The sequence below is a fragment of the Coenobita brevimanus genome, chromosome 89 (genome assembly GCF_032717465.1).
Source record: "Coenobita brevimanus isolate Jiangsu-jjx chromosome 89, ASM3271746v2, whole genome shotgun sequence".
NCBI classification, from domain to species: Eukaryota; Metazoa; Arthropoda; class Malacostraca; order Decapoda; family Coenobitidae; genus Coenobita; species Coenobita brevimanus.
Genome location: NC_137042.1, coordinates 20,731,608 through 20,744,695, shown reverse-complemented (window position 1 = coordinate 20,744,695; position 13,088 = coordinate 20,731,608). Strand labels below are relative to the sequence as shown.

The 13,088-nt window shown below is 40.3% G+C and overlaps 1 protein-coding gene across 1 annotated transcript in view; it reads right to left on the bottom strand.

Moving 5' to 3' along the window:
- The window catches only part of Nup188 (nuclear pore complex protein Nup188), a 143,606-nt gene that overhangs the window by 108,443 nt on the left and 22,075 nt on the right, over nucleotides 1–13,088 (bottom strand). The window contains exon 5 of the mRNA XM_080281324.1: nucleotides 1,873–2,003. Within this exon, the coding sequence (XP_080137450.1) occupies nucleotides 1,873–2,003 (131 nt within the window). The remainder of the gene's footprint in view (nucleotides 1–1,872; nucleotides 2,004–13,088) is intronic.

Here is a 13,088-nt window from a genome sequence, read left to right as displayed (position 1 = left end):
TTACAATATTTACCACATGGTGAAATCCAAGTAGTCTTATGTATTTTTCAATGCTCAAAGATAGTTCCACGAATGATAAGGTCATTTGCCAAACAAAAGCTTGCAAGTCGCACCCCATTTTCGTTTCTTATACCAACACCCTCCTTACCCATACAATCTTCAAAGCCATCCCTACTACTGCCAACAATCTTTACTCTGAAAAAATACCTGTGACTGCCATGCAGCCAGATGACCACCTGTGTAGGAGTTTCTTCTAAATGGAGCCAAGCTAATCTGTCTAGTCTAGCCTCCAGGACACAAGGGGATATTTCAAGGTAATTTTGAGACAAAAAAGTGGCAGTAGCCACCTACAAACCAAATGCAAAGAAAATTTGCAAAACTCTTCAAAATTCAGTCATGTTTCACAGACAGCCAATCCATATCAAAAAATAAATGGCTACTGGCATTCAGTCGTATTTAATCAAATCCTTACCAAAGAAACATATTTCTCCACATCCACACAGTTCCGATTTCCTGAGGGTTTGGTGAAAATTTGACAACAACTTTTCAAGATAATTTGGCAACAGATACACAGGCACATGCTGCCAAAAACTTTATCACCTCGCCTGGCTAACGGCAGGAGATAATACGATATACTGTATCAGAATAGCTAGGCAATCCTGGTGATACTGACCTGTGTGATGAAAAATTTAAATACTGTGATATGGGTCTGATATATTATGTGGGTTTGTGTTACGCACTATCATGCATGCATATTTGTGGACCTTGCAAGAGGGGAACAAGTCAAGAGTGAGAGCAGTGGAAATGAGTTACTTGAGAGGAGCATGTGGAGTGACATGGAGGGACAGGTTGACGAATGAAGAAGTGAAGGAACGTTGTGGGGTAGATGTGGATGTGGTTGAAAAGATTAGGAGAAATACACTGAGGTGGTTTGGACATGTGGAGAGGATGGAGAATGAAAGACTGACTAAGAGGGTGTATGTAGGTGAGGTGGAGGGAGGGAGAGGGAGGGGTAGACCGAGGATGAGGTGGAGGGATGGAGTTGAGAGGTATATGAGGGAGGGGGGGGTGAGTTGGGGGGAGGGGAGTCAAATGGTGGGTGACAGAGTGACTTGGAGGCGTTTTGTCTGCGGCCACCCTTTGCGGGATTAGGGCGTCGGGCTATAGATAGATAGATAGATATTTGTGTTCACACACACATACACACACACAGCCTGCTGTACAAGGTTGTGCTGAAAATGCAGTATTCTCCAGTTTAAAGATACATTACACACACACACACACACACACACACACACACATCATTCATTAGACCAACCCTGGAATATGCATCAATAGTCTGGAGTCCTTATCTCAAAAAGCATATAGACAAGTTTGAAAAAGTTCAAAGGGCCACTACAAGATGGATACCAAGCTTAAGGGACCTAAGCTACGAAGAAAGACTAAATAAACTGAATCTACCAACACTACAGGAGAGAAGAAAAAGAGGTGACATGATAATGCTATATAAGTGCATATCAGGAAAAGAGAAAATAGACATAAATGATTACTTAACATATGGAGAAGCATCAGCAAGAGGACACTGCAAAAAACTGTGTAAGAAGAGAGGTGATAAAGACGTAAGGAAATTCAGTTTCCCAAACAGAGCAACTGATCAATGGAATGCACTACCGAATGAAATAGTGTGTGCCAAAACAATTCACAAATTTAATGATATGTATGATAAATATGGTTTAAGACACGGGACAGTACGAGCTTGACTCATTCCTATAAAGATACAATTAGGTAAGAACAATTAGGTAAGAACACACACACACACACATACACACACACAATGTGATAACAGACTGTGACGCTGCAGTAACAACAAACCTAGTGGGGGAGTCGGGAGAGATGGCAAGCACAAGGAGCAGTGCATGAGTGGCATGAAGTGCTGCCAGGATAGTCGTGTGGCAGTCTCGTACCTGCTCTACCACATCTGGTGCTCCACCAGGACCACTACCCTGCAAATAAAACAGCACACTGCACTTTACATCCACGTTATATGCCTACCTCACATCTATGGCTCTCAACAAAACCTACATTTCACTTACATGTACACAAAACACTAACTTAAGCATTTATTTAGGTCATCCATCCAGTCATGCCGCACTACACGATGAAGTTATGTCAGGTGAAAGCCCGTCACATGGCAATTTATTGTAAAGTAAGCTGATTTAACAGGGGTTCAATAAGGATAGGATGGGGGGCCTATGACCATGCTACCTATATATATACTGTATATATATATATATATATATATATATATATATATTCACTCTCACCTTAAATGTCAGGACCAACTGCCCAGCCCCAGGCGCCTACGCTCCTCATGGGGCAATGTAGGATTGGATGATGGATGGATGCATGTACAGTATATATATATATATATATATATATATATATATATATATATATATATATATATATATATATATATATATATATATATATATATATATATATATATATATATATATATATATATATATATATATATATATATATATATATATATATATATATATATATATATATATATATATATATATATATATATATATATATATATATATATATATATATATATATATATATATTCACTCTCACTGTAAATGTCAGGACCAACTGCCCAGCCCCAGGCGCCTACGCTCCTCATGGGGCAATGTAGGATTGGATGATGGATGGATGCATGTACAGTATATATATATATATATATATATATATATATATATATATATATATGTGTGTATGTCATCATCATCACCAGCCATAACTAGTCCACTGCTCAACAAAGGCCTCCCCCAACCTTTTCCATGAATTCCTTGACTGAGCCAACCTTTGCCACGTTTTCCCTGCAAGTTTCTCTATCTCATCTCTCCATCTCCTGTCTGGCCTTTTTCTGCTACGCTTACAATCTCTTGGTGTCCAGTCAGTCAGCCTCTTGCTCCATCGGTTATCCCTTATTCTTGCTATATGGCCTGCCCACCTCCTTTTCTGTTCTTTTATAACTTCTGGAATATCTTTGACTTTAGTCTGTTCTCTCACCCAAGTTGATTTTTTCCTGTCTCTTAAAGACATTCCCAGCACTGACCTTTCCATTGCTCTCTGAGAACAGATTAATTTCTTTTCCATTGATTTTGTCAGTTTCCAGGTCTCAAACCATACGTCATAGCTGGAATTATATATTCGTTACATACTTTTTATTTCATACAAACTGGCAAGCTACTTTTCATAATGTTTCTATGTTTACCGAAAGCTTTCCATCCAATTGTAATGCATCTTTATTTCGCTATCATGATCTTTTGTTAATTTTAGTATTTGTCCCAAGTAGCTGTACTCCTCAACTTCTTCAAGAATTTCACTGCTTATGCTGATGACACTCTTTGGTGTTTGTGGATTAAACATTACTTTAGTTTTACTCCGGTTCATCTTCAGTCCTACTTTCATACTTTCTCTGTTCAGGCCATTTAACATTTCTTGCAATGCCTCCACTGTCTTCTGCAAATCTTAAATGGTTTAGCTTTTCTCCATCTATGTTCACCCCTTTGTTTTCCCAGTCTAGCTTTATGAAAATACTTTCTAGGCATGCTGTAAATAATTTTGGTGAGATTGTACCCTGACACACATCCTTCTCAATCATAATTTTTCCCAAGTCCTTATGTGATTTAACTGTAGTGATTCCCTCTTTACATATGTTTTCGAGCAGTTTTACAATGTTCTCATTCACTCCTTGTTCTCGCAATGAATTTATAATTGCTATGTGCTCTACTGAATCAAAAGCCTTTTCGTAATCAACAAAATCTATGCACAGTGGTTTATTATATTCTGTAGTTTTTTCAATTAGCTGATTCATTGTATGTAGATGATCAGTGGTCGAATACCCGCTCCGGAATCCTGCCTGTTCACGAGGCTGGTTTTCCTCCAAAATTGTTGTTATTCTGTTCATAAGGACTTTAGTGAAGAGTTTGTAAATGACTGATAATAAGTTAATGGGTCGATAGTTACTAAGATCTTTTGAGTCACCTTTTCTGTAGAGTAAAATAACTATTGCATTACACCATGTTTTGGGAATTTTCTTCTGTTTTATATAGTGGGTAAATAAGTGAGCAAGCCTATTTTGTACTTTTACTCCTGCATCCAACAGTAAATCTGTTACTATTCCATCTTCTCCCGGAGCCTTCCCTCTTTTCATATTTTTAAGACAAATATTTACTTCGTCTGGTGTTACCTCAGGAATTGCACTTGTGTCAACTGAAAAGTTAGCTATTGGTACTACTGTCTCTGATGCATATAGTTCTTTGTAAAATTCTTCAACTCTCTTCACCATCTTATCTCTTTAATGATTTCACCGTTTTTTTCTTTCAGTGATGTCATTTGTTGCTTTCCTAGTGCCATTTTACTTCAGACCTGTTTCAGACTTTTTCCATTTTTGATGGTTTCTTTGATCTGATCCATGTTTCTCTTTCTTTTTTCTTCTCTTTATCTTTCATTGATAAGCTTATTTAATTCTGCTCATTCTATTTTGTCTTTCTTTGTTTTTACTTTCATTTCCTTTCGTTTTTTCATAAGCTCGAGTGTCTTTTCTGAATATTTCTTGGCTTTGGTTGTATTAGGTTTTCCGACTACCTCTGCTGATTCTCTTAGCACTTTTGTTAGTCTGTCATTCAGCTCATCAATGTCACATTCAGCATTACTTAGAGCCTGAAATCTGTTCCTTATTTCCAACTGAAAGGCTGCTTTGTTTTCATTTACCATTATTGGGCATATCTTTTTATCTTTAATCATCTTCTTTCTTTCACTTCTGAAACCGAATCTGGCTGTGCAACCCACTATCCTATGATCACTACCTATATTTACTTTGTTGATAACTGACATTTGTGATCATGTTATTCTTATCTGCTATAATGAAGTTGATTTCATTCTTTGTTTCTCCATTTGGGCTTCTCCAGGTCCACTTTCTCCCTGTTCTTTTGTGGAAGAATGTTTTCATTATTCTCATGTTAAATCAGCAAAATTTACAAGCATTTCTCCTCTTTCATGCCTTTCTCCCACTCCAAATGTTCCCATACATGCTTCTCCATTTTTTGACTTCCCAACTTTTGCATTGAAGTCTCCCATGAGTATAGTATATGTTGTCTTTTCTTCTTCCATAATCCGGGAGATCTCATCATAGAATGTTTCTATTTCTTCAACTGGGCTTTGAGAAGTTGGTGCATATACTTGTATTACTTTCTGGGTATATTTTTTGCACAGTCTAATGACAATACACCAATCCTGTATGAGACAGCCCTAGCATGTATTCAATATGGATGGTGGGTATTAGTGCCGAAGTGGTGACATGTGGAGATGTAGGAGGACTACTGGGCCTTGGGATAGGTCACTGCCTCCAAGAAATAGGCCATGAAGCCTTTGCCCCGAGTTGGCGGCGGCGGCGGGGGGGGTGGGGGGGGGGATGCTGCTCTCTCAGATACACTGCTGAATTTAACAAAGTTGTCTGCAAGATTTCTGTTAATTAAAAATCCCGCACCACTAACTCCTTCATTTTCCCTTCCCCTGTAGTAAAATAGGTGGTTGCTGTCTTCAAGCTGAATTATTTTTTCTTTTTTTCTGTGGATCTCACTCAAACCTACAATACATATATACATGTGTATATATATATATATATATATATATATATATATATATATATATATATATATATATATATATATATATATATATATATATATATATATATATATATATATATATATGCAGTAAAAGCTCGATTATCCAGCATCCGATGCATCGAACCATCCATATAACCGGAATGCAAATACGATCTGGCATGGGGTCAAAAATATTCCAGATACCAGTCGTCTCCCCATAATTCTTGATTAGGTCTATACAGTACAGCATAAAGTAGTTTATGCAGCTAAGTTTTCACAATTATTTTGACCTGTAACATATGCTAAATTTTTCTTTAAATAATTTTTGGTAATGTTTGCTGGTTTGTGTTCAGTCCTGTACAATTTCTCTTGTTGTCTTTTTTTTGTGTATTGTAGTGTACCTGTACTGTATCTTATCTGTACTGTACAGTCATGGACAGAGAAACCTGGACAGGTGAGGCGAGGCAAATGTCATATTTTCTCTTTTCCCCCGGCTTGTCCGTCACTCTTCGTTCACGACTCCTTTCTCCATCTCCCCCACCCCCCATCCCGTTTACCCTCTCTTCATAGCACCTGCCAGGCTGCACTCCCCATCCCCTCTTCCCTGCCCCCATACACGCCAATTCGCTAATCCGCCAACCTTGAACCGTGTGTGTGTGTGTGTGTGTGTGTGTGTGTGTGTGTGTTCACATCCTTGACACAAGCAACTCCCTACATTTTTCCGATCACAACCCATCCCTCCCTCTTCCTTACGGCTACTCTGCTAACACACACACACACACACGAGAAGCTCATCTTCAACTGCTCTCTCTCTCTCTCTCTCTCTCTCTTTCAAGATTCTGTAGGAGTGAATAGTAATGTCAGTGCAAAGTATGCCTTTACTATTGTGAAATAAGTATTATAAAATAAAACTTGGGAATATATTTAAAGAAAACAACTGCAGTAGGCTCGTTGGCCCATGAGAGGCAACTCCTGATTTTGGATCTGCATACGAGAAAGAGAGAGAGAGAGAGAAGTGAGGAGTGACCACATGTCCCCCCATCTCTCTCTCTCTCTCTCTCTCTCTCAATATTCTGTAGGAGTGAATAATAATGTCAGTGCAAAGTATGCCTTTACTATGACATATGCATTACAAATTAAAACACTGGACAATATTTAGAGGGAACAACTGCAGGAAATCCTCTCGAGATGTCAGCATGTGGAACTGTCATTATTTCCCTGCGGGCCAATTAACGTCCACCTTCATACTTGCCCATTCCCTTCTGCCACCATTTTCGCCAATTCTCCTCATCTTTACTTTCCAATTCAGAGCATGCCATTCGTTATGATAGTAATTGCGCACACACACACACACACACACACACACACACACATATATATATATGGGGGAGGGAGGCAGGGGAGAAGAAAGGATGGAAGCAAGGGTTTAGACTGAGAGAGAGAGAGAGAGAGAGAGAGAGAGAGAGAGAGAGAGAGAGAGAGAGAGATGGTAGATGGGGGAAGGAGGAGAGGGAGAAGAAGGGATGGAAGCAAGTGTTTAGATTTCTCCTCATCTTTACTTTCCGATTCAGAGCATGCCAGTAGTCATGAAATAGTCATGATAATAACTGCACACACACACACAAAATATATATATATATATATATATATATATATATATCAATCAGGGATTGAGAGAGAGAGAAAGAGAGAGAAAGAGGCGAGGAGTGTCCACTTGTCTCCTTGGAATGACAAGCCTTCCCAGGTCATATGGTTAGGACGGAGAGGCGGTGAGGGAAGGAAGGGGATGGGGGGGAACGGTTCATATGGACGAAGATTTAGTGGAAAAATCGAAAAGGAAAAAGAAACTATCAGCTCAGCCCCTGAGTGTCCATGTTTCTTTGTCCATGACTGTACCTAATACAGAATAACACACTTTATGAAATAAAGTCTCAAGTTTGGCCCTGTTTCATCTGTTTGACCTCCCAGAAAATTTCTAAGAGTAACATTCGGTTATCAGGAAAATTCCACATCCGGAATGGAAGAATCCCCATGCATTCCAGTTAATCGAGCTTTTACTGTATATATATATATATCATCATCATCATCATCATCAGCCGTTTCAGTATCCACTGCAGGATCGGCCTATCCCTACCGAAGTCGGGAAGATACAGCCAATGTATCTCTACCAAGTGGCTTAGGCTGTCTAGTAGAGATTGTATGTAGGGTGAGAAGTGCTTGTAAGTGTAACTGTAGCGTTGGAGTGGCTTTGGATGTGTGTGTTGTCTGTGAACCAAGTGTAATCGGCCCGCACAAGCCGACTGGGTGCAAGCATACTTTATAGTAAGCAACACTGGTTCAACCACAGCACCCCTTGTGTCTGCCAATGTAGTAGGTGGCCGGGTGAACATTCCCAAAGTTCATTACCCTGGCAGGGCGCGAACCCTGGTTCACCCGCGTACGAAACGCACACTCTACCACTGTACCACAGAGGCTCTCTCTCTCTCTCTCTCTCTCTCTCTCTCTCTATAACTCTCATCTTAAATGTCAGGACCAAATTGCCTAGCCCCAGGCTTCTACACTCCTCATGGAGCAACATAGAATTGGATGATGGATGGATGGATATATATATATATATATATATATATATACACTCAACCCTTGGCTATCACGGGTTCCGCTATAGCGTATCTCGCTATCACGCCTATATATAAAACTACCCAAATACCTTTATCACGCACTAAATGCCTGCTATCATGCACCGCAAATGTTCGAAAATTTCAAAAAGGCCAGGCTCCAGTGCTCCACCCAGCCAACAAAAGCTTCACTCTGTGATTGGTCATGTGACATCAGCGCCAGCTGAGCACTGATTGGTCGCCTGACCGAGTCTCCTGCCCGCCAAACCATTCAAGTGCGCACCCTCAGACCGTGAACAGTGATAGCGTGAACAATAACCTTTTTTATGATATGACCATGGCCAATGTACCCCCTCCCCGTCCCACTACCATCACCCAACATAATGCTGTGGCACCTGGCAGGGAAATAAAGAAGAGGAAGAACTTATGTTATGCAGATAAACTGGAAATGTGAAACTTATAGAGAATGGTGAGACCAAGCGAAGTGTGGGGAAGAAACATAAACATCAATGAATCAACTGTGAGGGGTATTTATAAGAATCGTGATCACATCATAAAACATGCTAATTTTTAGACTATTATATATTAATATGTGGTACAAAAAAGGTATCTTAGGGGTAAATATTGAGGTCATGGCACCAATTAGAATTATTACCATAAGTTCTTCAATTCGGCTATCACGGTTTCGGCTACAGCGCAGCCATAGCGGGACCAATTGGGATTGATAGCCGAGGGTTGAGTGTATATATATATATATATATATATATATATATAAATAGATAGATAGATATAGATATATAGACAGACAGATAGATAAACAGATAGATAGACAGGTAGATAGACAGACAGATATACAGTACATGGGTTTTATTCACCCCTGTGTAGAGTACAACTCTCACGTGTGGGGAGGCTCCCCACATACAGCTCTTCTCAATAGGGTGGAGTCAAAGGCTTTTCATCCCATTAACTCTCCTCCTCTTACTGGCTCACTTTAACCTCTGTCGCTTCGCCACACTGTTGCATCTTTATCTCTTTTACATCGCTACTTCAATGGTCACTGTTCCTCTGAACTGTCTGCTTGCATCCTGCCTAGTACCAAACTCTCATCTCTTTTCTGTCCAACTCTCTAATGCAAGAGTTAACGACTACTCCCTGTCCATCATTTATGCAACATGTCAACTTTGGAACTGTCTCCTTCTGCCTGTATTTCCTACTTCCTATGATCTCCAGTCTTTCAAATGCAGTGTGTCCAGGCATCTCGAGAGGAATGGACCTTGAATTTGGCTCTCTTTTGTATTGTTTTTGTTGTTTTCTTCCGTGCATTAAAAAGAGAGAGAGAGAGAGAGAGAGAGAAACATCACAAGCACAGGACCCAATGGCATCAGTAACCTACACCTGAAACATTTAGGACCACAAGATATCCAGGCCCTCACTAATATGTGGAACTACTCATACGCACACTAGCATTCCCAATATTTGAGAACATGAAACAATCATCACTATACTTAAACCAGATCAAAGACTCTACATTCCCTTCTTTGCACAGACCAATAACACTATTTAGCACATCATCGAAAATAAATGAATGCCTCAATCTCAACAAAGTCACACCCCATGTCCCCGATGCTCTTTCAAAAAACTGATTCAGAGCACTATACTCTACAAACACCTTACTGATTAACCTCACACAACAATCAATGGATGGCATCAATTTCGCGACACCCACATATTGCACACTTCTCACCACAATAGAGATTAGTAAAGCCTCTGATGCTATCTCCAAATGCAAACAAATCACCAGGATATATGACACAAACATGGAGAACAACATCAAATGCTGGCTTGCCAACTATTTATCTGGTAGACATGCACGTATTACATTCTGGAGCAAGTCATCTCAAATGTGAAACTTCCTCAACGAAGTTCCACAGGGCTCCATTCTCTCACCCACACTCTACAAACTGTACATGCATGATATTTCCACACTAACCATTTTCAAATATTGCCACATATCCAGACAGTGCCATAACAACACACTCACCACAATGCTGACATAGCCTGCAGACTGCAACAGGGCTACCTCAATACATTGCAGACTTGGGCTGAAGACAATGAGCTGATGATCAACCCAACCAAGCCACCACCACACTTACCACCAGCAGTAAACATGAACAGAGGTACTCTCCCCACATCAAACTTAACAATGTACATGCACCACATACACACCCTTCACTAAGATCCTTGGAGTGACATATGATACCAGACTTGTCTTCAAGGACCACATAAAAGATGTTAAGAGGCACTGTATCCCCAGACTCAGTGCATTCAGGGCAACAAAAATGAAACACTCTCCTTACTCTACAAATAATACTTTAGATCAGTGATGTCCTATGCCTCCCTATCTGCTACCCACTACAACAATTTGCAAATCATACAGAACAACACCCTATGCATCACCACTGGCTACACTAAAACCACTCCCACATCTAACGTATACTCTGAAACAAAAGTCCTCCCTGTCAGAGACTACTATGATATGAGGCACACAAATCTATACAGTAGTTTGTGCTGATACAAACACTGGTGTCATTACATGACATAAATTCACAACACTAGGCACACGAAACAGTTACCACACAGATTTATCATACCCTCTACACCAACATCCCACCACAAGACACTACAACACTAGCAATGATGAAACACCTACATACACACTTCACGAAAAGGACAATACTACAACATCATCATCATCATCATCATCATCCGGACCTCCTTTCCCACCCAAGGGCAGGGTGAGGAGTAGCAATGTCCAGACAGCCCAAAATTGCCCAATCCAATGGGCCACGCTTCCATTCACTCATCATTCAAGCCCCCAGAATCCTGGCTCTATCGGATACGCCAAAAACATTCACCACGTTCTGTAGCTTCACATATCATATCCGACAGAGTCAATCCAGACACTGCCACGTTAAAAAGGGGTGCCAAAAATCCCTGATCATGCACATCTCACAAAATTCATCCAGCCAGCTCAATCTCCTGTCAGTTACCTAGCCTCACCGACTTCCAAACCTCTCTTCCTCACACAATCATCCACCATATCTCTCCATCTTCTCCTTGGCCTACCTCACCTCCTCCCTCCTTAAAATTCACTCAGATATACCTTTTTCACCACTCTATTGTTATCCATTCTCTCCACATGACCATACCATCTCAGTACACTCTCTTCAATTCTGGTGTCCACCGACTTCCTCACTCCGCATCTTTCACGAATCACATTATTTTGTATCCTATCCACCCTTTGTACTCCACATACATTCCTCAGCAGTCCCATCTCCACTGCTCTTACTCTTGACTTTTCATTTTCATGCCACACCATAGTCTCACATCCATATTTTAAAGTTGGCACTAACACTCCTTTATGTAAGCCTCGTGCAACTACAACACTCAAGCCTCTGTTTCTAATCAAGGCCTTCATTGCACCAGCTACTTTTCTTCCTTGCGTCACTCTACTTTCAACATCTATTGCACATTTTCCTCTCTTTTCTATCACTGTACCCAGGTATTTGAACTCTCTCACCAATTCCAGTCTCTCTCCATTCACTGTTACATTGCACTGGGAGTCACCTTCTCTCTCAATAACCATCACTTTACTCTTTTCTACATTTACTCTCAAGGAAAGACGCTTACAGACATCAGCAAAACTCTGCACTATAGTCTGTCTCAGGAAAGACGAGGGTAGAATATCGTCTATTTTACTCCAAAGTCACTGTCAAGGGCCGAAGGCATCTGATTTAACGACCTGTGGGAATACAGGCTGGCCAGGGGCAAGGCCTGAGGGCAAGAGGCACACACACACACACACACACGCACACACACACACACACACACACACACACACACACACAGCCGGAGAGAGAGGACGTCCCTGGCATCGCTCCTGACCTTGAGTAGTTTCAGGAATTTTGTCTGTCCTGTCTCCTAGGGTCTTTCTTTAAATTTAAAATAATGAAAGTTGGTAGACTACCAAAAATGTAAAGATTTGTTGGCAATAGTATACATGAATGTTTGTGGCTTATTGGTAACAGCTGTTTAGGTACTTGATCGGTACGTTAAAGATGGCCGAAAATGTAAACAATGAGGGAATGGAATTTCAAGGATTTGATGCTAATACTAATGTCATGGACCTAGTGAAAACATTAATTATGAGGATTAGTGAACTCGAAAAAAAAGTAGAGAATCTAGTGATAAAGGATGTGTCAGGAAATACGGAAACCACCATACAGAGTCTAATCCAGTCCAACGAAACAGCCAATGAAGAGATTAAGAATTTGAAGAGGGAGAATGTTGAACTGAGGAGGAAACTTGAAGAGAGTACTAATAAAACGGAGAAGGTGAGTAATGTACTAGAAGAACACAAGGCAAAGTGGGCACACGTAGAGGAAGAACAGAAAGAAGTGGTCAGCTTAAGAGAGATCATCCAGGAAGAAAGGGAAATGAACAAGAAAGAAATGGAAGAAAATGTAGTGAAAATACTGAAGAAAAAGAGAAAATAGTGAGAGAAACGGTAGAAAGGAACAGATGTGTGGTAGTATTTGGAAACAGGGAAGAGGAAGAAAAGGTTAGGTTCGCAAGACTCGAGAGAGACACGAACATGGTGAGAGGAATATTAGGCAAGATTGACCCGAAGGAAACAAGTGGGTAAAAGAAATTGAGGAAGTAAGGAGGATAGGGCCTTATAAGAAAGGGGAAACAAGACCAATGAGAGTCAAGTTTACATCAG